At 46.4% G+C, this 26002-nt stretch overlaps 2 protein-coding genes across 5 annotated transcripts in view; one reads left to right on the forward strand and one right to left on the reverse strand.

The window, feature by feature from the left end:
• LOC307223765 (uncharacterized protein) overlaps nucleotides 1–18012 on the reverse strand; it is a 74899-nt gene extending 56887 nt beyond the window's left edge. For all 4 annotated transcript variants that reach the window (XR_013842256.1, XM_079990085.1, XM_079990083.1 and 1 more), the window contains exons 1-3: nucleotides 17306–18012; nucleotides 14093–14162; nucleotides 2957–3038 (exon numbers count right to left, since the gene is read on the reverse strand). Coding sequence is in view for 3 of the 4 variants with exons in the window: in XM_079990085.1 (XP_079846211.1) it covers nucleotides 2957–3038; nucleotides 14093–14162; nucleotides 17306–17400 (247 nt within the window). In the remaining variant the exon portion in view is untranslated. The remainder of the gene's footprint in view (nucleotides 1–2956; nucleotides 3039–14092; nucleotides 14163–17305) is intronic.
• The window catches only part of TLR3 (toll like receptor 3), a 72317-nt gene that overhangs the window by 35425 nt on the left and 10890 nt on the right, over nucleotides 1–26002 (forward strand). The window contains exon 2 of the mRNA XM_079990010.1: nucleotides 23456–23612. The gene's annotated coding sequence lies outside the window, so the exon portion shown is untranslated. The remainder of the gene's footprint in view (nucleotides 1–23455; nucleotides 23613–26002) is intronic.

Genomic DNA, 26002 nt, shown 5'->3' on the forward strand with positions numbered 1-26002 from the left:
TACTTGAAGTCTGTGCACTTTTTGAATATGGATGTCTTGGCTGATCTATGTAAGTCATATTCATGGCACTAATTTTAAGAAAACTGAGCTTAGAAGAATTAGAATAATTGTACATAATACTGAATCAATATTTATGCATTGCAAAGAAAAAGAAAGCTTTTACCAAGCAGTACTGCATTATTCAGGAATTTCTTAAGATACCTTTTACCCATTAATTTCTTTCTCACCCCCCTCCCTGTGCTTCATACACAGATGCCAACATAATATAAATCAAGATGTCATTCCTTCAAAAGACCAAGAAGCAACATTTTGTTATTCCAAAATTAATCTCTTTCCCTGGGAACTCTCCTGAACATGGCAGTGTTTTTATTTCCATTTTCTTTTCGTGTAGCTGCCTGTCAGAATGTTAGTGTACATTTCCATTTGCAGTCTTAAGTTTTGGCATGCTTCTCTTTGCCTGTTGCCCATTTCCAAACCTTATTTGTACTGACTATTTTCTCTCATGCTCTTTTCTCATAAAGATGCATTTGTGATGTTCCCTAACAATGAAAAATAGTTGCACATGATGTAAGGCCTTGTGGTGGGACAACACGTGACTGTTGACCTTAGCCTAGCACCTTCTGTGCACAAGCAGATTTTGTATTATGGGAATGTTGTGCGCAATCACATGTTAAGTGAATTGCAGTCCTCTCGCTTGCGCTTTGCCAGGGATGATGGGGAACCTGCAGCTTTAGAAATGTTGGTTTCTAACTCCCATCATCTCTTACTATTGGACGTGGGTGCTGGGCCTGATGGGAACTGGAGCCCAACAATGTCTGGCAGGGCACAGGTTCTCATGCATATTCTGTGAGACTGCTCATACCTAATCACTGGTTTATAAAGGTAACGGTAAAGGGACCCCTGACCATTAGGTCCAGTCGTGACCGACTCTGGGGTTGCGGCGCTCATCTTGCTTTATTGGCCGAGGGAGCTGGCGTTCAGCTTCCAGGTCATGTGGCCAGCATGACTAAGCCGCTTCTGGCGAACCAGAGCAGCGCACAGAAATGCCGTATACCTTCCCGCTGGAGGGGTACCTATTTATCTACTTGCACTTTGACATGCTTTCGAACTGCTAGGTTGGCAGGAGCTGGGACATAGCAACTGGAGCTCACCCTGTTGTGGGGATTCGAACCGCCAACCTTCTGATCGGCAAGCCCTAGGCTCTGTGGTTTAACCCACAGTGCCACCCGCGTCCCAATCACTGGTTTATAGTAGCAAGTAATTTACCAAAGCAAAGAGTAAAGGCAGGTTCACATCTGCATCTGCATTACAAGGATTCTATTCACCGGGTTATTCAACACTGGATGACTCATAGCTGAATAGAAGAACAGTCTCCATGGAAAAGCACAATGTGTGTTTTTTATTTGTCATTGGTCACTCTCTCAGCCATGTCACTGCTTGCAGTTATCAAATGATTAACTTGCACATGGGAACCAGTTGTGTGTAGTGTGGGAAGCTGCAGTGGCGTTCCCACAATGTACAGAGGAATATGACTTTTCCAGACTGTAATTGCTGAAGACTGAGCCTCTTTAGCCATGCCTCCATTTCCTTTGCCCTTTTCTGTTTCCCCTCTGCGGAATTTTATAGCGTAAGCTCCTTGGGGCAAAGACTTGCCCACTTATACCCTGTAAAAGCAGGGTTTGGCAACACACAGGAGAGAAAAAACTTGATAAACACAGAGAAGACCTTTTGGTTCTTCCCCATCACCATCATTAGCACTTCTTCCCTTGTGCTTCACAGGGTGGGCAGCAGCCTTTTCCAACCCAAGGGTTGCATTTCTTCACGGAGAACCTTCCAGGGCCCAATTCCAGGGGTGAAGAGGGTCAAAGTCAAAGTCAAGAGTGGTCAGCACAATGGATGTCCCTACATTCCAGCTACCCAAAAGCCTGAGACATTTTCACTCACCCCCGCCCCATCATTTCATTTTCTATCAAAGAAAGCAAAATACATGATCATTCCAGTTGGAGATAGTGCCTGAGGAGGGCCCAGAGCAGGGCTGCTGAGAGGTGTGGCCTGGGAAGTGGGCACAACAAAGGAGAGTCCTAAGAGTGGACTAGAGAGTCCCGGAAGGCTGCATTTGCCCCTGGGCTTGAGGTTCCCCACCCCTGCTTTATAAGAGGGCAAGTCTCTGTCCCAGGGAGCTTACATTTTAAATTCCACAGAGGGAAAGCAGAAAAGGAGGAAGGAAACAGAGGCAGGGCTAAACAAGGAAGCAATTATTTCTGGTACACATGCTAAGATATAAGCTCAGTTGCAGAAGGGCCGAGGAACAGGGATCTGTGCCAAAAGCCTTGGTATCAAGGAACAAGTTAAAGCTGCTGCAACACTGACAACATAGGCATTAAGATTGTGTTGGTGTGAATGTGAGGCACACATCAGCACACATTTTGTTCATAAATCAAGGAGATATTGCAGTGCAGCTGTTTGGCAGTCTTACTTTCTTACTTCCAGAGTCCTCTATGCAGGTGCATCTGTGGAGGCGGGGGGCAGGGGAGGCCTGGAAAATGTTGTCTCTAAGTTACTGGAGCATAGTTGCTATGCCATGTAAAGGGCTATGCAAAACACCTCAAAGCCAGACACTTTGGGAACAGCGTCCAAATTCCATCCTTTTCACATGAATCTTAGCTCAATGGCTTAATTATGCAACCGTAGTTTTGTGTTCCAGCCTGTAACAAAAGGAAGGAATTTTGATTGCATGGCTCAAGGGCAGGTCACAAGCCTTCCAGTGTGAGTCTGAGCCTTCAGTTACTGCAAAGCAAGTGTACGAGGCCATACCATACAGAGCTAATTTTGATGAAAAAAGATGACCAGGTGAGATTTGTTTTCCAGTTTTAGGTATGTTATTCACAAGTGCTGGGTTTCATTTAACCAATAGATGTTATAACTTTTAAACTCTGTCCTTCAGACTTTTACTTACAGTTTACTGCCAGCTCATTGATTCTAAGCACCTTTATTTGGAAATTCTGTGGAATTTGACTTGACTTACTGTGACACATCTGCTGAAAGAAAGAAAGTCATTTAGTTTTCGATTTACTAGCCTGCTGCTACCTCCTGAAGTATTTCCCTATGTTAGCATGTACCCTCAAGTATGCTGGAGTAACCTGGTTGTTGCTGTGGCTCCCAGGAGTGCAGCCAGACCAACTTGTAAAATTTGTTTAATTTGAAAGCAGCTGCATGGGGCCTGAAGACTGCCTCAGTGGGAGAGCTGTGAAGCTGGTTGATATTGGCAGAGTTGCCCTTTGAGGTACTTGGGCCCCAAGCCATTTACAGCTTTGTAGGCTGGCATTAACACCTCAGATTGTACTTGGTAGCTCACTGGCAGCCAGAGCAAAACTTCCAACACTGATGATGGCATGGTCCCATCTCACCAATCCAGCAGCTGCATTCTGTGCTAGCTGCAACCTCTTGAGTTCTGTCAGTTGCGTGGCGAGTTCCCGCCCCCACCAGGATAAATAAAGACACAAGACACCGTATGTAAGGTTAATTGGGCGAATTAGGCCACAACTTTATTGAATTCAGGAATGAGAGGCATTGGCATAGGCATTGGTCCTAACGGCTATCCGGCTCCAGCCCATTTGCTGGAGACACGGGGAAGGGTTAACCTTATATCGGGGGAGACTCCCGCGAGGCACGTCGACTAGGAGCTCCCCCGGGTCACCGCTCTGGGGCGTGCCTTTGGCCCACACCTCCATAGGCTTCGGACAGGGCCACGCCCCCCGGGGTCCTTTAACGGACCACCCTTCGCTCGCTGGGGGGAGGTGATGGCGTTCCTCCACCCCCACACATCGTCTTAACCCCTTCTTACCAATGCCTACCGCCAATGCCGAGAAGTTGTGACGAGTTGCTACGAGGTAGGCGAAAAACCAAAAGGCCCGAAGTTGCCAATTGGGAAAAATTCCTACCATGCCCCTTGCGGCGACAGACCGAAGTCCATAGCAATGTCAAGACCTGCCTGAGCCTAAAACCGAATAAAGGGAGGGAGGGTGGGAAAAACGTGGGGGCGAGCCAGCGAAAAGAGGGCGAGCCCCCTCCGCGCTGGCCCTAAATAGTGGAAGCCACGCCCCCCAGCCGACCAGCTGATTGGCTGGCTGGGGGGGCCGGCCCGACGAGGATTCCCCTGCTCTCGCGGGGGCTGGCGCCAGCCCCCGCTCACGTGGGGTGGGCGTGACGCCCGCAACCCCACCTCCTGGGCAGGCCCGGAAGTGGCTTTGCGTGGCGAGTTCCCGCCCCCACCAGGATAAATAAAGACACAAGACACCGTATGTAAGGTTAATTGGGCGAATTAGGCCACAACTTTATTGAATTCAGGAATGAGAGGCATTGGCATAGGCATTGGTCCTAACGGCTATCCGGCTCCAGCCCATTTGCTGGAGACACGGGGAAGGGTTAACCTTATATCGGGGGAGACTCCCGCGAGGCACGTCGACTAGGAGCTCCCCCGGGTCACCGCTCTGGGGCGTGCCTTTGGCCCACACCTCCATAGGCTTCGGACAGGGCCACGCCCCCGGGGTCCTTTAACGGACCACCCTTCGCTCGCTGGGGGGAGGTGATGGCGTTCCTCCACCCCCACACATCGTCTTAACCCCTTCTTACCAATGCCTACCGCCACACGAGCAAATGCTCGCCGCCAATCCTCTCATGCCTGAAACCAATCCCTTATCCCCTTAGCTATGTCCTCCAGCCATCTATCGTTTCCGGCATCAGACAGATGCACGCCATCAAACCGGTAGAGGGCCTCACAATTGAAACGAATGCCCGGGTGTCGTATGACCTTTCCCCCCAGGGCTGCCACTCTACGCACCACCGCCCGATCCACGGCTTTCCTTGCCCTATTTATGGCCATCGGGCACCTGCAATCCCTCCAGACCCGCCTCTCCATCAAGGAGGCCCAAATGATTGTGAGGTTTGGGTAAGCGGCCTTAAGCTCCTCCAAGTCACCAAATATGTGCCACTGCAGATCGGCCGCCTTCCTATAGGCTAGGTCGTTTTCACCCAATTGTATAAGTAAAGCATCCGGGGGGCCCTCTCTCGCGACTCTGATCTTAAATGCGGGCAACATCTCAGCCCAACGCATTCCCCTCCGTGAGACCCAAGATATCGTGATGCCCTCAGGCAAGCCCAGTCGCGGCCCCAGACCGGAATTGATGGCGCGGACCCTGGCCCAATGCACGATGCTGTGCCCGATTATCCAGACGCGCACCCCCATAACTCCTGCAAGAAATCAAAAGACAGGCATGGTCAGTAATTCCTTGGCTGGGATGTCATGAATTATTTCTCAGGTAGCGCTTGTATGCGTCCGATTTCCAGCGGCCTAGATCCTTAATCCTCTCGGCCGAAAGGCCCAGGTGCATTGCCGTGGTGGCCGCTCCAATCCTAAAGGAGTGTGCCGCGAAAACTGCTGGTGGGAGGCCACAAGCTTTAAGTGTTAAGCGCATGACCCTGGTGAATTGGTGCCGTGTCAGGGGTACGCCGTCCGCATGGATCAATAAAGGCCCCGCCATGTTAGGTCTCATAGACAAGAAGCGTCTGGTGTCTTTCACCGGACATGGGCCATGTTCCCCTGTTGCCAGTAGCCGGACCAGAGCCCCCTTTCTGAACTGGTCTGTCTTGGAACTACGAATTCGCACGACCAAATCGTCCTGTGAAAGCGCAATGTCACTCAACAGTAAGCCCCGGGAGGAGCCGTGCAGCCCTTCCTCAAAAACCACCTCACCCACACGCATTGCCCCGAAAAAGGCAATGGAGTATGCCGCTGAAAACAAGCGCGCCTCATATTTTGACCAACAGACCGTTCTCAACCTTTTGTGGATCTGGGAAAGTATGTCAAAAGATATAGGCCTCCTTGCATCCTGGGCTGGAGGCTGCAATCTACGCCAGCCTTCGAGGGTCTTACGTATGACGAACTCAGCGCATGGGTCTGACGAAAATAACGCTTTGCAAAAGAACGAAATCGCTGCGGCCTGTAGGTTGAGGGTTTTTGGGGCACGTCCCAGGCGCTTCAAGTGCACTAAATAGGACAAGACCTCGGACCTAACAGGAGGGGCTTTGCTCCTGACGGCGTTGGATTTCTCACGGAACTTTAAGAAATCTGACCACGCCTTCTTATAAGATCTCAATGTGGAGGGCGCCAATGATGCTAATACTCCCTGAATCACTTCTGGTTCCCAGTACTCTGGTCCCCAAGTCTCCACAGCTGTTCCGGGAAGGGCTGAGGTAGTAACTGAGCATCCGGTGCTAACGAGCGGAAGCGGTCCATCTGAAAACGAGATAGGGCGTCCGCGATATCATTGTTAACACCAGGCACAAATTTGGCAGAGAAGTGGATATTAAGTTCTAAACAGCGGAGAACAAAGGAACGCAGGAGGGCACCAACTCTTGGGGAATGCGCGGCCTGCCTGGAGATGACTGCAACTACCGCCTGGTTGTCGGTGTGGAAGCAAACCCTATGGTTGCTAAGGACCTCTGACCATAAGTGGGTTGCCACTACAATCGGGAAGAATTCTAGGAAGGTTAGGTCTCTGGTAATGGGCCCTCCCCTCCAGGCTTCAGGCCAACGCTGGGCACACCATTGCCCCTTAAAGTATACGCCAAACCCGAGGGAGCCTGAAGCATCCGAATGCACTTGAAAGTCCACCTGCAGTGATAAGTTCTCCTGCCATAGAGAAATGCCGTTGTAGTTCTCGAGGAACTTCAACCAAACTTGTAGGTCAGATTTTACTTCCCTAGAAAGCCGAATCCTATGATGAGGGGAACGCAGGCCAGCCGACAGCCTAGCGAGGCGACCACAGAAAGGACGGCCAGGGGAAACCACGCGGCAAGCAAAATTTAGATGACCAAGAAGAGATTGGATCTGCCTAAGGGTAACTTTCTTAAGGGGGAGGAGTTGCTGAATGAGATCACCAAGTGCCACCAGCTTCTCTCTGGGCAGTTTTGAGGTCTGCGCTACAGTGTCCAATTCGATGCCTAAGTAAACCATGGTAGTAGCTGGGCCCTCCGTTTTGTCGTCGGCTAGGGGAACCCCCAGCTCGCCTGCTAAAGATATGAAAGCTTTGAGAAGCTCTGCACACCCATGCCTGCTATCAGCTACGAGGATAAAGTCGTCTAGGTAATGTGACACACCCTCTGAGCCAGATCTAAAGCGAAGGGCCCAGTCCAAGAAGGTACTGAATGCTTCAAAGGCTGCGCATGCCACTGAGCAACCCATGGGCATAGCCTTGTCCACAAAATAAGCCCCCTCAAACTTGAATCCAAGCCACCGGAAATCTTCCGGGTGCACTGGCAGAAGCCTAAAGGCCGACTCGATGTCGCATTTTGCCAGCCACGCTCCCTTACCAAATTGGCGAATGACTTTGACTGCTTGGTCGAAGGTGGCGTATTTCACTGTACAAAGCTCCTGCGGTATCGCATCATTGACGGACCCTCCCTTTGGATAGGAAAGGTTGTGAATCATGCGAAACTCGCCGGGCGCTTTCTTGGGGACTATGCCTAAAGGGGATACATGAAGGCCAACGATAGGCGGAGCTAAAAAGGGGCCGGCTACCCTGCCTGCTTTGATTTCTTTGCTAATTTTCTTTCGGGCAACTTCCGGCATCTCCCTGACTGACTTCTGATTAGGGGGATCGCCCGCATTGGGTGGAAACGCTACCGGGATTCTGAAACCAGAGCTAAAACCTTCCCATAAGTACACTGCAGCTGTTCTATTGGGGTAGATGTCTAAAAGGTTTCTTAACGGGGCCAGCTTGATGGGGGAATAGGCCAATGCCAAATTGAGGTTACTGCCTGTTCCCTTGAGGTCCGAAAGAGGCTCCCTGGCCACCTCTGGGACCGTGATTGTAGGAGCCCCTACCGCCCCGAAAGGGCTGCCTCCCTTTAATGCAGGCAGTAGCTGGGTGATTACCCCAACATCTTTCACATTCGTGACTGTACTTACAGGCCGGCCTTGCACAAACCCCTTTATTAAATTCCCAACATAGGCGCTTCTGCTTGGCGGCGGTCCTCCAAGATTTTGATGGATCCTGGTACTTCTTTTCCACGAAGGGGCCCACATGGTCCGACCAATAGTTTTGGTCCCTCAGGTCCCAGCGCGTGGAGGGTAGCAAAGAAGCATTTCTACGGAAGTCTTCGTCGTAATTCATAGCAGCAAAATCACCGGCTAATTCCCGCGCCCTCCGAACATGGGCCAAGTACGCGATCAAATGCATTGCCCGTTTAGGATAAGCAGCGCTGACCACACCCATAAACACCTGGAACCCATTGAGCCAATTGTCGAAAGTGCGTTCGACTCTTGGTGCTCTGTATTTGCGCTTCCCGTAACTGCGCCTCTTTTCCCCTTTCCCTGTCAGTTTGGCAGGGGGCAACAATCTGAATAAATCAATAAAATCCCCATTGAGGATTTTATCCCTTTTTCTTTGGGATAAGTGGTTGCCTACAATGAAATCTGTGGAGGAATGAGTGGAGGTTTTTACATCTGGCACCAGGGAGCCATCCTTCCATTCCAATGTTCCATTGAAAGTCTTACGATAGGAGTTGGCCCTCCTTTCATGTGCCCATGCGGGAAGACCCACGCAATCCTCCCCATGGCCCCAATACTCCTCCCTAGGAGCATCGCTATCAGAATCGGATGAGGAAGAAGTACCTGAGTCCTCCTCGGATTCCGACCGCCTGCTCTTCTTGCTCTTCTTGGACGTGTGCTTCCTTTTTTCTTTCCTCTTCCCCGAAGGGACCTCCGGGGGGGCCTGTTCCGGAATGCCACTTGCAAGTACCGCCTGTCGATCATGCACCTCCTCATCCGAAGTTGATTCCGACGCGCCCTCGGCTGGCGCCGTCTGCGGGGGCGGGATCTGAAAAAGACTAGATGCACCTAGGTCTTTCTTAGGGTTAGTAGCCTTAGAACCCTGGGTGCAAACCTTGCCCTTCGCGGCTCCCCTCTGGCCTCCTCTTGCCTTGCCTGAGGAGGCCGGCTGAGAGCTGGTGCTTTTCTTACGCCGACCTGTCGCCTTTTTTGCCGCAGCCAACACCGCCATCGTGGATGTCGAAGTACCAGGAAGTACTACCTCACTAAGTTGAGAGTCTTCAATGTAATCCTGGGAGAACGGTATTGGCGCAGAAGGCGCCGATGGTCCTGCTGCCGTTGTCATTGGCGACACGATTACCGGTGCAACCGATGCGGGCGCTGTCGCGATTGCCGTTGAAGTTGCTGCCCCTGGCGCGGGTGCCGCTTGACCTGCCGACCTGCTTTGCTTATAAAACTCCTGGAAGGCAGTGAAAAACTGGGCCAAAGCCTGAGGGTTACTAGGAATAATAAACGGTTGAGACTCCTCCTGGTTCCCTTGGTTCCCTCCAGATCCAACGCCATTTACCTGATTGCCCTGAGCCGACATATCTTCAATCAGTACCCTGGATTAAGCAGTGGTCTGTAATGTAGTTCAGTATTGACTGCACTGGACGGACTTAGCTGAAGCTAAATCACTGGTAAGTGTTACTGCCGAATGATATTAGCTCAGTACCGTCTGCTTCAAGTAGAGTGATATTAACTCAGTACTGTCTGCACTGTAATAGCTCTGGTTTTTTTTTTTTTTTAATTTATTATTATTATTATTATTATTATTTTATTCTTATTAATATTCATCCACTTATTTATTTAATTATCTATCTATTTATTCGTTTTATTCTAGCCGGAGAACCCAAGGGGGGAAACTTTAGGAAAGTTGCGCTATACACTTACCGCAGTAAGGCTAGGCTGCCCGTGCCTATGTAATTAATTAGATGCCAAATAAAACTCTTGCAAAGAAGCTTAGGACTAGATTACCTTTGAAACAGCTTATGAATTATATACAATAGTAATTAAATGATTAGAGGCACCCTTGGTTTAATTATGCTATGCCCAAGACAAGCACTTTAATCAAAATTAGCAGTGTGAAAGTAATCAAAATTAGATCAAATTCAAAGAAAATAAAATCTAAGTGAAATGAAGTAAAGTAAAATAAGAAGGAAAATGAATCAAATTAAGATTAATCAAATTTAATTAAATCGAAATAAATTAAGGCCAAGCCAGTCGCGGTAAATAAGGCCAATCACAGCAAAACCAGCAAGAAAATTAAAGTAATAATACAGTAAATCCCAGTAATACCGGCAAATAAAATCAGGTAATAAAGCAGCAAAGGAGTGATAACTGAACTGCCTCTGCTGCACCTACTGCAAAGGGTTGACTGCTATTTGATGATGTGCCAAAAATAAATTGCCTTAAAATTACCCTTCAAATTTACTAAAGAACCGAGTTAGTATTTATTTAAAGGATAAGAACACTAGTGAGGCAAATGCCCAAACACACGCTCCCACGCGTGACCGCCTATCCCAAAATGGCGGCCGCTACTGAGATCACGTGGTCCAGCAAAATGGCGCCCGGACCAGCTGGTCGCTAAGCAATGGTGCCAACCGCTGTTAAACAAATCAATCCGGCCTTAAGCAAACGAGTGATGTAATCAAATCCCAACAAAAAATGGATAAGCGCTGCACACAGGATAAGCGCTGCACACAGTCAGAAGTTACACGCACTGTTCCAGTACCCTCCTGAATTAGCCAAAGCAGCAAGCCAAAGCAACGAACAAAGACGCACTAAAATTTAGTTCCCACGTGGCTTGCCTCACCTAAAATGGCTGCCGCCTCAAGCCCACGTGCTCAGCCAAAATGGCTGCCAAAACTATCTCGTCGCCTAGCAACGCTGCACAATCTCCGAGCAGCCGGTAGAAAAGCGAGAAACAGCAACCCCAAAAGCAACTGCCCTCACAATAACAGATTAAAACAATTTAAAGAAACTGAGCAAGGGACCTTTGCGCTCCTCTAACAGCGGCTAAGAATCACAGTAAATTAACGAGATACAACCTGATGGCGAAGTCCTCTTCAGGAAGTCAAGCAGAACCGCAGGAGAGTAACAGCTGGGTGGCTGGACCCCTCAGCCTGAGCGATCCGGGGCAGAATGGATGGGTGCCAGCGCTCTGTCCTGCAGCAAAAGGGAGGGTAGACAAAGCGCAGGCGAAGCGCTGTCCTGCAGCGGAGGGAGAAGGGTGGCCGAAGCGAAGGCGAAGCGGGGAACCGGCTGAAAGACTGAATGAGCCGCAGTACCGCCAGACAGCTGATCGTAGAAGCGCGCGTGCGGCTGGGTGGTTAAATGAGCCGCAGTACCGCCAAACAGCTGATCGCAAAAGCGCGCGTGCGGCTGGATGGTTAAATGAGCCGCAGTACCGCCAAACAGCTGATCGCAAAAGCGCACGTGCGGCTGGATGGTTAAATGAGCCGCAGTACCGCCAAACAGCTGATCGCAAGAGCGCGCCTGCTGCTGGATGGTTAAAAGAGCCGCAGTACCGCCGGTCAGCTGATCGCAAAAGCGGCAGCTGTATGACCAAATCGGTGCTGAAAAGAAGTACTATCCCCGCTCTAAAAACGACCTGTGAAACAAAATTCCAAAGGCAGCGACCAAGCACAAGTAACAGGAGCCAAAATACCACCAAAAAACGTGGGGGCGAGCCAGCGAAAAGAGGGCGAGCCCCCTCCGCGCTGGCCCTAAATAGTGGAAGCCACGCCCCCCAGCCGACCAGCTGATTGGCTGGCTGGGGGGGCCGGCCCGACGAGGATTCCCCTGCTCTCGCGGGGGCTGGCGCCAGCCCCCGCTCACGTGGGGTGGGCGTGACGCCCGCAACCCCACCTCCTGGGCAGGCCCGGAAGTGGCTTTCTCCAGCCAACAGGAATGTTGTGTTTTAAGTCTCTTGTTTTCTCCCTAATTTAACTGTATTCAAACTGCTTTTCTTTTGTCCAAATAATATTCCTGTTCATGCACTAATATTTATATAATGTCTAAAGCAGGAGTAGGAATCCTTAGGGCCAGAGGCCAGATATGACCCACCGTCAATGACCAGGAGTTGGATCCTTCATAGCTGGGTGGTATAGAAGAGGACTCTGAACCTTAAAGGGAAGAACATGCAGGACCATCCATGTCGCAAGGAGGTGGCACTGTGATCCACTGACTGTGGACTACACTATACAAGACCCTCAGAGACCTAAGCTTCCCCTGCTCCATCACAAGAGGTTACTAGAGAAGGCTGGGTGCTTTTAAGCCAAACAGCATCTTGCAGTATAGGTGGTGCCAGTAATCAGGCTGTAACTGACTCTATCACTATGTAAGTGTTTGGTTTCAGCTTGTTCTTTGCTGGAGCAAATTTAGAGCTCCGTGTTTCGCAGCAGCAACACTGCCTTGCCCTGCCCTACATCCTGGCTGAATTTCGCCTTACACTGCAGAGGACGACATCTTCTAGGCTTCTTTTTCCGGCCCTTGGAAGTCTTCCCAGGCCATCACTGGCCACACTCTAACTCAGATATATTTGCCTGGCTGATAAGTGTCCTTGGGACACTTGCCTCATGTGGGTCTGGATGGAGAATAGAGTGTGTAGAAACTGGCCTACTGTATACAAAGGTAAAATTGACATATGTTGCTCCACCCATTTTTGCCTATGGCCCCACCCACTACTTGTTTGTGGTCGTCATAATGTTGTCCAGAAGGGAGTATGACCCTCAGGCTGAAAAAGCTTCCTCAGACCTGATCTAAAGCATTTCCATCAGCGTCAACATGTTTTGGTATCAATGTGCTACATTTAACCTTCAGTCAAGAGTGAGTTGGCACTAAATCACACTGTTCAAAGTTAGATTTAACTCTTTATTAGCAAGAACACGATCTGCACAGACTTGGTGGAGTGTCAGACCTAATGAGCACAGCAGCTGATCCCATGGATCAGTTGCCGAGACTAGAACTGCCTAAGTTCCCTCCTCTTCAGGGTTGTTTCCAAACAATCAGAGATTGTGCCTGTGTGAACCCAACCTCTCCTCTGCTCTGTTCATGCCTCTTCTGGTTCCAGGAGAAAAGGGGTGGGGAGGGGAACTTGTCACAACAGGAAGGAGAGACACTTGTGACTCTGCACCAGCCTGACTCATCTCTCTCTCTCTTGGCCTCCCTCTTCCCACTCTCCTGCTTCAGCTTCTGCCTCTAATTCTGAACTTCTCTCTGACACAGACTCTCCCAGCTCACTAAGTCCTGTTACTTCTTGAGCTTCCAACACCACCTCTTCCTCCCAGTCTTCCCCCATGACCACTCATCGCTTTCGCACCACCACCAACCCAGGCTCTGAGCCTTCTTCTCTTGGGGGCTCCCCAGTTGGTTCCTCCCACCATTCCTCTGCGTCCAACCAGTGCCTGACACCTAGAAGTTTTTGATAAGCACATATGACTTTGCTCACTGATACATCTCTCATTATGACATCACACAGCATGATATCATGCCAGCATTTCAACAGTATAATGGTGTAGTTTAGAATGATTAAGAGTCTAATATTCTAAGACTGAACATGTTTCTAAGAGCACTTCAAAGTGTTTTCAAATCTACAGACAGTTTTCACAGTATCCGGTGTTCAGCTGTAGGCTGGGTCAGTTTGACTTGAGATGCCATGGATATATATTTTTTTTCTGGAAGTATTCCAGAACACTCTTAAAAATATCTAATCTCTAGCTGGGGTATGGTGACACGCTGCCCAGTATAGTTTAGCAGGGGGCATCTAGTCCAACCTCTGCCCAAAGGCAGGCTCACCCAATACAATAGCTGCCCAGCAAGGCAACCTATGCAACTGCAGTTCAGATTAAGGTCGTCACAAGCAGGAAACTGAACAACTATTAAACAGCTTAAGGTGATTTAAGCAGGAGATCCAAGCCACATCTTGCAGAGAAAGGCAAGAAGACACCAACTCCACATCTCCCAATGTTACTAGACAATATGACTTTGCAGGGGGGAGGAGTTAGAGAAAGAATCCTTTCCTGGTCCTATATAGAATTATCATGGAAACCTATTTATAAAAAGTCACAGTACTGTCATTCTCAGTCATTTCAGAAAATCTTGATGCTCAGACATTCTTGATTGTCCCATCAGCTACTATACTGGTGGTCTTTACTTGTGACATTGAAATTCTCGTTTTCATGTGACCCAAATGATAAAGTACAGCACTGTGTAACTTACTGGAATGATGCAAATGAAGAAGACTTCACTTCCTTTATTATTATTTTTCCCTGGTGCATAATTCATCAATCTGTTGAGGTACACACATTTATGGGTGTCAGAAAATGAAGTGGAAAAAGCAGGGCTGGTTCAAAGAAGCATATTCTGTGCATTTTCTCCAACCCCGAAAGTGTTGACAACTTAGAAGAAGAAAACTGGGGATGTCAGGAAAACTGTTTAGCCACGCAACTGAAAATTGCACACCCAGCGCTAGCTCAGCAAATCCACTCCAGTGTTGGTCTTGCTGACCTTGACCATACCATGGGGGTTATTGATTCACACAGAGACATTTCACTTCAGTATTTCTCTAGCAAGCAAGAGATGGCAAGGCTAATATGCAAAAGGAGAATTCCTTTTCTGTCAGAGGTGCCATTTCAGATTTCCAGGAGGGGCAAAGTGACCCATTCTCAGATAAACTCCAAGAGTGCAAGCCTATGTGCGTTTAAACTGAATTTAATTGGGTTTACTTTTGAGTAGCAGGCCTGGCCCATAATGCACTCATTTGGGAATTAGTCCCATTGGCTTTTAAGTGGGATTTACTTTGGAACAGGATTTGACTGTAGATTGCATAATAATAAACAAATAAATAACAATGCAGTGTGTTTTATAAGCATTTGCTATGGCTACTCTTTATACTTCTTAATACAGTTGTACCTTGGTTTTCTAACAGCTTAGTTCATGGTTTGGCTCCCAAAATGCTGCAAACCCGGAAGTGACTGTTCCGGTTTGCAAACTATTTTTGGAAGCTGAATGTCTTATGGGGCTTCCGTGGCTTCTGACTGGCTGCAGGAGCTTCCTGCAGCCAATCAGAAGCCGTGCTTTGGTTTCTGAACTTTCTGGAAGTCGAATGGACTTCCAGAATGGATTCTGTTTGACTTCCAAGGTATGACTGCAACTCTTGCATTATTGTAGGCACATGACAAATATTTGCTGCTTTTACAGGGGATAAATGCTTTTGTGTTCAACACCTAGAACACATAACTCTAATAATCTAATAATAGATTATTGTTATAAGCCTTATAACAACTATCATTCACTAGAAACATAAGTGATATGGAATGGAGGGGGCGTTGTCTGCCCCTGCTTTCTGTGACTAATATTTGGGTTTGCTCATATGTTGTGAGGCGGGACAGCATTGCCAGGGGTTACCATGGACACATGTAGAAAAATGTGGTACCAATACTTAGTTTATAACCATGCTGGAGTGGATTAGCATGCATCTGTAGCAAGAAAAAAACCTGTCGTTTTAGGCGCATGGTGCCATGCCCATTTACAAAGACACATTTGTTGTGTTTTTGTAGTAAACCAAAGTTCTTCATGGAATAGGAGCTGGGAAGATTCGGGTAGAAATTGTGTTTCTAACTCTAGTATGACAATGGCTGCAATCCTTCAACCCCTAACTTGGAAGTAAGCCACATGGAACCCATTGAAGCTTACCTCTGATGGACATGCATGTGATTGCACTGCAAGGCTGCAATCCTATAAAAATGTTCTTGGGGGAAGCTGTACTGAGCATAGTGGAATTTAGCTTTGAATAAACACCCACAGGCTTCTTATAACATTTTATTTTAGAGTGAGGGCTGAGATTAGTTTCCTCCTGTTTTAATATTCCGGGCATTGACCTTGGCCTGTTCTCTTGGCAATCAGTTGGTTACAGTTTAATTTAGACAGGGGAAAATAGGGTTGTATTAGCAGTAATGGGGAAGGGTAGGGAGGAATGACAACCATGAGTGTCAGCAAAAATGGGATGCATTGTGTTGTAAATGGAGGCTTTCGAGGCTTGAAGCTCTCAAATGAATTTGCTCTGACAGCTATTCCATTTGACAGCATGCACAGTGCAACCACACATACACAGAGGCAACGTTTCACTTCACTGCTGTATTCATAGATAAGAATGATCTACTTATGCGTGCAGTTCTGATGGCATCTTAGATGAAATACAGTCTAGTGTTTTAAATGAATTTATAGACAAGGATTGGGTCCCCCTAGATGTCAAGACTGATACTTAACTTATTCAGAAGTGTGGCTCTTTCCGTTCTTAACAATACACAAAATGATTCACCATTAGAAATTGTACTGTTTTGTGATTTTGGTATGGTCTGTTGATAGCAGTTTATTGTGGGCTTTGTGCTGGTTTCAGCAACGTTTAAATTAACAGAAGGGCTTTTTAGAGCTAAAGTGCTGCAGTATAGGGTGTGTGTGTGTGTGTGTGTGTGTGTGTATGTAAAAGACACAGAGAGATTGAACATTTGGTCCCTTGTTGAGAGACTACTGTTTTTAAGCTCCTGGCTATCTGAAATATCCTATCTCGTTTCTGAAAAGGACACTGTGCAAAGGCTTATGCAAACTGACCACATGAGATTCTGGGGCAGAAGGGGTATTTTATCAGTTTCTCCCAGCCATTGGGACCAAATTTGTTGGGGGTTGAGAGAGAGAGAGAAAGAGAGAAAGAGAGAAAGAGAGAAAGAGAGAAAGAGAGGAAGAGAGAAAGAAAGAAAGAAAGAAAGAAAGAAAGAAAGAAAGAAAGAAAGAAAGAAAAAGATTGCACCTGGTAGGGGAAGGTTGAGGTAAAGAAATCACTCTCAACAAACTTCATCTGTGGATTATATTTGTGTTGCTACAGTTCTTAAGTATTAGCCCTTCTTCTGGTGAAATTAATGCCAAACTTCCATTCAGTATGACTCTGAACACGAAATTTATTTGGCCTGAAGAATTTACTGCTTGTAAGATCATTCCTTAGAAGTTGAACAAAATCTGTTCTGGAAGTCTATTCAACTTCCAAAACGTTTGGAAACCAAAGTGCGGCTTCTGATCAGCTGCAGAAAGCTCCTGCAGCAAATTGGAAGCCGCAGAAGCAGTGCTGGATGTTCGGTTTCCGAAAATTGTTCAAAAACCGGAATGCTCACTTCCGGGTTTCAATCCTTCTGGAGCAAAGGTGTTCGAGATCCAAGGTACAACTGTATTCACAAAATCCTCATGTTTGTTTGGTGTGTGTGTGTGCGTGCGTGCGTGCGTGTGAGCGTGCTAGCATGCTTAAATTCTGTGCAAAGTTAAGGTTGCCATCTAGTGGTTCTGGATTAGAACACTGGGCTGCAAATTCCTTTGTACCAAGAACTCAAGGGACAACAAGATGAGATGAGATGAAATGAAATACAATGCAACAGAGGTGCTTACCTCTGCTGACCCAGTGTTAGTGGGTTCCAGACTGAATACAGATTGAGTTTGTTTTCCCTGTCAATACAGGCTTCTTTATTCCTGAGCTTCAACATTTGTTTGAAGCATAGATCATGCTCTCAAGGCTGCTTCTGTGCATTGGGCTTTTTATATCTGCTCCAGAGGATCTGCACAATTTAGCCCAAAATTAACACGCTTCTATGCATTTTATCCTAAAATGGGCATTTTATATGCATTTTAATCTAAAACACACATTTTTTTGTTATTTTGAGACCAACACTGTATCGCAATACTTGGGAGAATTGTGAAATGTGTATGGGAAGTGCAAATCAGGTCACTTTGCTTAAAAATATGGGCAGAAATAAATCCTTGAGCATAGTAATGCACAAGTAGAGTTGGGGCACTTGTACTGTCAATGAGCCTTTAGGCCAATATAGATGTTTACATTCTCTTTTCAAGACTTATTGAAGCAGGAGACTTTTTAAGCATGTTGTCAAAGTGCCATTAATTCTCCTGTTACCATTTCTCTTTCTTCCTCTGTGAGGCAAAGGCTGGGCTGCATGGTCAGTGAGAAATTAGGTGCACATCTGAAGGCCCTGTGCTTATACTGAATTCCTAGAAATCTGTTTGTGGTATGTTTTCTCACTGACTGCACAGAAGCTCATTAGAGTAGATACAATGGTTGTCAGTTTGATTCTATGCAATACCATCAAAAACAGTACATCTTTGTTTTTTCCTAAGTTTTTCTTGGGGGGGGGGGGGTTGTTGGTAGCTATGCTGGTAGTCTGGCTTCCATTTTGCATTTACCACAATGCCCCTGGACCTACTATTGTTAGCATCCATCTATCCCAAGATATAATGAAAAAGTGTATCTTCAGGGGTGAAATCAAATTGTTGTAGAGTTACAGTGTCTGCTGTGGCTGTAGAGACTGATACGGGAGAGACATGTTTTATTACAGCCGAGGCAGAGATAGGTGTCCAGTTGTGTGCTTCTTCCTTCTGCACATTCCTCCTCTGGTCGCTGCTGTGGATATACATCTCAACTGTCTGTCTGCAGGGGTTTCCCATACAGATAGGTTAATGTTGCCCTACTCTCATTCCAGGGTATGGGGAGGGGGAGGAACAGGTAGGAGGAAGGAAATAGTTCCTTCCACAAAAAGGTAGCAGATATTTAGAGAATATCATTGTGCAGAACTGCCTTTTTTGAGGGGCAGGGACAAAACAAAACTGCTCAGGAAAACCTCTTCTGAGAAATTTCAGTTAAGGTCTTAAGCAGACATAAACAAGTTTGTACTTGCACAGTAATTGATTGCTGTTATTTCCACCCATGTAAACATTATGTTGACACACAGCACTGTTTGCAAACCACTAGATGGAGGTATTGCACAGGATTTCAGACATCATCCACAAGCAACTACCTATGTATATTTACCTACGGTACATCCTATCTACCCCATTTTCTGGTACTCATTCCTGCAAATCTCTTTTCTGTGTTCTCTCTCTCTCTCTCTCTCTCTCTCTCTCTCTCTCCCCCCTTTTCAGCAGATTTGGGAGACACCTTTTAATATTTGTTTTCTTTTGTACACTTTTCTCACCACAATTAAGAGAATGACACTGACACCACATTAGAATCAGACAAACAGGGCTTTTTTTCTCTCTAGAAGAAAAGGTATCAGAACACACAGCGAACAGACTTTTCTACAGATAGTACAGGGGATTTCTCATTTATGCAGGGGTTACTGTAAAGCCCATTGCTTTTATTGTAAAGCTTAAGGAGGCAGAAATAGTGGCTAATCCATTTATGCAATAGCACATCTTTCCTCCTCTGCCAAGATGGTTGTGAGAAAAGGTGGGCACTTGCTTGCATAGAAAACCTATCCCCCCCCCCCCCCAAGTAGGGGAATGGGAATGAGGAGAAAGAATTCTGGAGATTTCTCTTGAATTTGAAAGTTATCCTGTACAACTTTCTTTGCACGTACGTTTGGAGCGTTGCATTTGTGTTTGGAGCATTCATTGCAGTACTCAACTAAGTTCTCAGAGAAAACCTTTTGAAATTAATGAACCTAAATCAATCATGTCTATTTACTTCAATGGGTCTGCTATGAGTAGGATTGCATACCGTACACTTATGCCAGAATACATGTGTGGGGTGAGGAAAAACTGGTAAGGTGGAAGGGAAGAGGTAATTCTGGAGGCTTCTGTTGAAATCAGTGTGTGTGTGTGTGTGTGTGTGTGTGTGTGTGTGTGTGTGGCTCAATGTTTCCGTTGTTCTCCTGTACTCTTTGCACAATATCCCATTTCCTTCGAAAGAGATGTTTTTTAGCAATGTCACATTGGCATCACCATAGTAGTGAAGTTAGAATTGCATCCTAAGTGTGTGTGTGTGTGTGTGTGTGTGTGTGTTCCTAAGTTTTCCATTTACTTTGGAGGAGATGTTTTTAACCAATGTTATCACTGGCATCATTATAGCAGTACTGGGGTTAAGACTGCAGCCTGTGCGCGCTGCTGGATGCTTTTGTTATCTCATTCATTATCATTATTATTCTGATCACAACACACTATAGGTGGCCTATTGAAATTAATAGTTCTAACTCAGTCATGGTTATTAAAAGCGGGTCTACTCTGAGCAAAATTCATTTGAATACCAAAGTGTGTGCAGACTTTTTTGGGGGGGGGCATCTCATAGCTTACCATCATAGCATATACTGTAGTGTCATGGTCCGGTTCATGGGCGATCAAAGTCCTGGCTGGGGACGTCAGGACCAGGGACAATATGGCGGGGTGGGAGCAGGAACAGGAGTCCAGAAGCGAGGAGTCAGGAAGCCAAGGGTCAGGAAGCAAGGAGTCACAAAGTCAGGGGTCCAAGTATCAAGAAGCAAGGAGTCAAGGAGCCAAACGCAGCAAGGCAGGGAACATGTTGCTGTGGTAAAGAGCTGAAGGGAAATGCTGACCTTATATTCCTTCCTGGCTCTTGCTGCCAGGTGCTGTGAGTTACCAATCAGCCTCACCTGTGCGGCCATGCCTTTCCTCTTCAGAACAAACTTAGGAAGGCCCCAGTCCTGCAAAGTCCTACTGGTCACAGGGCCTGGCTCCCACACACACTCCTGACACATAGTTTAGTAAGGTACTAAGTATTTGTAACAATGCAGTTCTTAAATTTTCACAGTATCTTTGCAAGATAGGGAGAAAACTAGTACACCTTGGCCATGCTCAGTGGCCCCATTGGCAATGCCCTCATGACCTCAACCAGGTCTAGTGGGCACTGCTGATACCATATCCCTTCTAATAATATCATTGCAATCTCAAGAAACATGGCCATGAGGACCCTTCAGCAGTTAAAGACAACTTCTCAACATGAAAGGAAAAACTAGAGGGCTGTATAATTTGAGAGCCTTCTTAGGCACAGTGCTGTCTCAAAGATATCTCATAGAATCATAGAGTTGGAAGGGACCCTGAGGATCATCTCGTCCAACCCCTTGCAATGCAGGGATATACAGCCTTGAAATCTCAATTAGATGACAAGTGCCATATATGCCGAATAATTGCCCCTGATTTTCCCCACCATGAGGTCACTTGCTGGGATAGCCACATTTCCCCCATGCATGAGATGAATACACTCAGGAAAATGACAGTTAAATGTTGGAACCGATTATGTAGCACTTCATGTGGATCCCAGTACATGAATACAAACCATTGGTGTACATGCAGCCTCAAATGGGAAGTGATCCTGATACTGTTGTTTAATGCTTTAAAAAAAAGCCCACCGCAAACTGGTAAACCAGACAAAAGTGGGAAGCTCTTTATGAGTGTGCAGGACAACATTCAGACAGTATCATGCATACAAAAAGATACTTCCTTACACATGAAATGCCACTTCTTTCATTTTCTGCCTCGAGTGGCAAGGCAAGGAAACGAAAGAACTTATTCCACTTTATTATTATTATTATTATTAATAGCTTAAAATAACTACAGCTTTTACCTTTTATTTTATATTAAACATTCATATTTTGGAATGAATTATTATTAGTAACAATAGTAATAGTAGTATACCACCCTATGCCCACAGGTCTCAGGGTGGTTCACAAGATAAAATCACAAAATCACAAAAAAGTACATAATACATACATTATATACTCACCCCTGTTACAATTTTGGTCCCAATCAAAATAGCCGTAGTATGTTGTCTCTTAAGGAATAATCATGGCCTAATCATCTCTATCCATTACAGGTATGTGTGGTAGATTAATCAGTTACAGCTTTAGTATCAGAGTAAAATCTCTCTTCCCCTTCCAATTAGCCAGTGAAATTGAGTCAGGCTGGCCAAGAGAACAGAGAGCTCTGATCTCCTGTATTTTCTCATTTTTTGTAACAAACAACCAACCCTCACCTTGGGTGAAGTGATTCAGTTTAGGGCTGCAGAACAGTGTGGGGTGAAGGCCACAGTTATGTGGCACACATTCTAATGGGGAATACATGGTACAAATACAATTGCATACCGTGCCTCCTAGGTTTTCCTAAGCTGGTGTGGAATCAAGGTATCCTGTCAACAACTTGCTTTTCTTATTCCTATCAAGCCATCGTGTGGATTAATATGGATTCTGAGTCCATCCGACAAACCTCACTTTGCTGCAACGGCCCTGCAAAGTCGTAGAAGGAGAAGAAGAGTTTGGATTTGATATCCCACTTTATCACTACCTGAAGGAGTCTCAAAGCGGCTAACAATCTCCTCTTCCTTACTCCCCCACAAACAGCTCTTACTGTCAAACAGCTCTTACTGTCAGTCAAACAGCTCTTACTGTATTGATGGGATGGTTGCCTTTCCCTTGGTTTCCCTTGATGTTTTGCCTGCTGGGGTAAGTGCAGATATATTTATATAGTTTGGTATTATTTTCTGGTTTTAATTTTGTTATATATATATTTACTCTGGAGTTCCACATGATTAGCATCAGCAGCCCTGTGAAGAAGGTTTTTTAAAAAACCAGTCCTAATTCCATATATCTTCCCATTTAATCCAGGTTACTTTGGGGTGGGGATTGGATGGCATTTTGAGGAGAATGCATGCATGAGCAGCAAAATTAAAAATAAATAAATGCATGCATGAGCAGCAACAAGTCCATTGCCAATTATAGGGCAGTAGAGACCATTCTTCTGTGGCATTCTTCATAACCTGAGTGGTGCTCTACCCTAAGCAAGGAATGCATATGGTGGAGGGAGAGGTTCCTCCCTGTTATATAAAAGGTAAAGGGACCCCTGACCACTAGGTCCAGTCGTGACTGACTCTGGGGTTGCGGTGCTCATCTCGCTTTATTGGCCGAAGGAGCCAGCGTACAGCTTCTGGATCATGTGGCCAGCATGACTAAGCCACTTCTGGTGAACCAGAGCAGCACATGGAAACACCGTTTACCTTTCCGCTGGAGTGGTACCTATTTATCTACTTGCACTTTGATGTGCTTTCAAACTGCTAGGTTGACAGGAGCAGGGACCGAGCGACGGGAGCTCACCTCGTCGTGGGGATTCAAACCGCTGACCTTCTCATCGGCAAGTCCTAGGCTCTGTGGTTTAACCCACAGCGCCACCCGTGTCCATTCCCTGTTATATAGATCAGGTCGATTCAATGGGCTGAATAAAGCATGATTAAAGATTTGTTTTCGTTGGCTGCATGCAGCATAAAGAAAACTGCTCTCAAACTCCCTAAGTGCTAAAGTAAGGGTATTTTCAATCCTGTTTACCCTGGCCTTTGACAACAGATATATGTATCTTATTCCTGTGGTTGTAATTTGTTTCAAACTGTTTTAATAATGAATTTAAATTGCCATAGCACAGCATGGAATCTTGTAGTGAAGGGCAGGTAAGAAATCTAAATAATAATAATAATCCTCAGCATGCTTTAAAAACATGCTCCATTTGTGTGTGCAAGTGTGTTTTACCAAGAAAAGCAAATCTTAAAGGGTGAAATTTTTGTTGTGGGTCACTTAACATGTACTATCTGAAAGTTCTAAAGTGCAGAGGAGAACAAGGAAGTGAGCCAAACAGATGGGCTGTGCTTGAAGTTTGCAGAGCAGGAGGTGGGAAAACGAAAGTAGGAGGCTTGCTCCTTTCTTCCTGCTTTTCTTGCCACTGCAGTGTCCTGCCTTCTTTCCTTTGTTCCAGATGAGTCAGATTGTGCGGGCTTCTTTGAGTTCCTGGTATATTTAAGAGAAAGTTTGGGAGATAGTTAGCAAAGAACTGCAGTGCCAGGAATGTGTTGATCAGCTTCTGAAGTTGCTTGAACAGAGTGGAGAACAATCAGGCTGCAAAGAAAGATAAAGTAAGTATAATTATCATTGTAGTTATTTTTTGTGGGCCAGCTTTCAGAACAGAATTCCTTCATTCCTTCCAGCCTCCTGCAGGCCCTTCATTCATGCCTGAACTCAGTTTCAGTCTTGCAATTTTTTAAAAAGCATTGTATTCTAGTTGGAGTGCAAAAACAAACAAAACAAACAAAAAAAACCGGCATTCAAAGAGGGATGTTTAGAATGTTGTAGCAATTTTGGCAGACTTCAAAGGAAACTAAGCTGGAATAAAAAAAGAAGAGGAAGCAACACACTTTTCCTCTGCAGTAACTCCACAGAAAAGAAACAAGTATTTGTTTTGAGAGTTTAGGAAGGTATATTCTGTATAGTCTGGTGTTGCTCAAACTTTCTCCAGTTTGGGCAGTGGTGTGGATATACAGTTTGAGCCCACCCTTGCCAGAAATCAAGGTCTTTTGATTAAAAACAAGAAAAAGAGCTTAAAATCAAGAAGAGACAGCCCCTTCCCAGGTCCCAAGAAGTAGATCGTTAAAGAAGAGGAGAGCTCCCCCGAAGGTTAACATGAAAATCCTAGCCACATTGTAATCTGCAATATTTATATTAACCTGTTTCAAGGGTCTTGTTCCCATGATCTGTGGTAGTGAAATCTAGTGTAGTGAATAATAATAATAATAATAATAATAATAATAATAATAATAATTAATAATAATAATTTATTATTTATACACCGCCCATCTGGCTGGGCCTCCCCAGCCACTCTGGGCGGCTTCCATAGAAACCAAAAATACAGTAAAATATCACACGTTAAAAACTTCCCTGAACAGGGCTGCCTTAAGATGTCTTCTGAATGTCAGGTAGTTGTTTATCTCTTTGACATCTGATGGGAGGGCGTTCCACAAGGCGGGCGCCACTACCGAGAAGGTCCTCTGCCTGGTTCCCTGTAGCTTTGCTTCTCGCAATGAGGGAACCGCCAGAAGGCCTTCGGCGCTGGACCTCAGCGTCCGGGCAGAACGATGGGAGTGGAGACGCTACTTCAGGTATACTGGACCGAGGCCGTTTAGGGCTTTAAAGGTCAGCACCAACACTTTGAATTGTGCTCGGAAACATACTGGGAGCCAATGTAGGTCTTTCAAGACCGGTGTTATATGGTCTCGGCGGCCGCCCCCAGTCACCAGTCTAGCTGCCGCATTCTGGATTAGTTGTAGTTTCCGAGTCACCTTCAAAGGTAGCCCCACGTAGAGTGCATTGCAGTAGTCCAAGCGGGAGATAACCAGAGCATGCACCACTTTGGCGAGACAGTCCGCGGGCAGGTAGGGTCTCAGCCTACGTACCAGATGGAGCTGGTAAACAGCTGCCCTGGACACAGATTTGACCTGTGCCTCCATGGACAGCTGTGAGTCCAAAATGACTCCCTGGCTGCTCACCTGGTCCTTCAGGGGCACAGTTACCCCATTCAGGACCAGGGAATCCTCCACACCTGCCCGCCTCCTGTCCCCCCAAAACAGCACTTCTGTCTTGTCAGGATTCAACCTCAATCTGTTAGCCGCCATCCATCCTCCAACCGCCTCTAGACACTCACACAGGCCCTTCACTGGTTCTGATTTAAAAGAGAGGTAGAGCTGGGTATCATCCGCATACTGATGAACACCCAGCCCAAACCTCCTGATGATCTCTCCCAGCAGCTGCATGTAAATGTTGAAAAGCATGGGGGAGAGGGCAGAACCCTGAGGCACCCCACAAGTGAGAGCCCAGGGGTCTGAACACTCATCCCCCCCCACCACTTTCTGAACATGGCCCAGGAGGAAGGAGCGGAACCACTGTATGACAGTGCCCCCAGCTCCCAGCCCCTCAAGACAGTCCAGAAGGATGTTATGGTCGATGGTATCAAACGCCGCTGAGAGATCCAGCAGAACTAGGAAACAGCTCTCACCTTTGTCCCTAGCCTGCCGGAGATCATCCACCAGTGCGACCAGTTCTCTTAAAATCAGTGTTTGCTTCTGGGATGTTTACTGCTGAATAAAAACATGCAAAGGCTTCAGCTGAGGAGGTTCCAGATTTCAGGGTTCATAGCTGCAGCTGGAGAAGTTCAGTTCAGGTTTGTTCAGGCTCTCTCCACTTGTTAGATCCTTCAGTATTTTGCAGGTGACAAGTGGTATACAGCAAAGACTCCATGGTCATCCTTCCTTCTATTTTCAGTGTAACAAACTGCTGAAAGCACATTTCTGCCTGCTGGTGGAGTGTTGCCAGCTTACTAACCAATCCTTTGCTACTGTGCTTCAGTTGTGGCTTCCTGCAGATCACAATCGTGGGTTAAACGGTCCCAAGTGCTGGAGGCTTGAAAAACTGGCAGCCCCGCTTGTTAAGAGGAATTGTTCAAGGGGAATTGCACCCTATTTTGAGGAAGACA

This window comes from Podarcis cretensis (genome assembly GCF_951804945.1).
Source record: "Podarcis cretensis genome assembly, chromosome: 9".
Taxonomy (NCBI): Eukaryota; Metazoa; Chordata; class Lepidosauria; order Squamata; family Lacertidae; genus Podarcis; species Podarcis cretensis.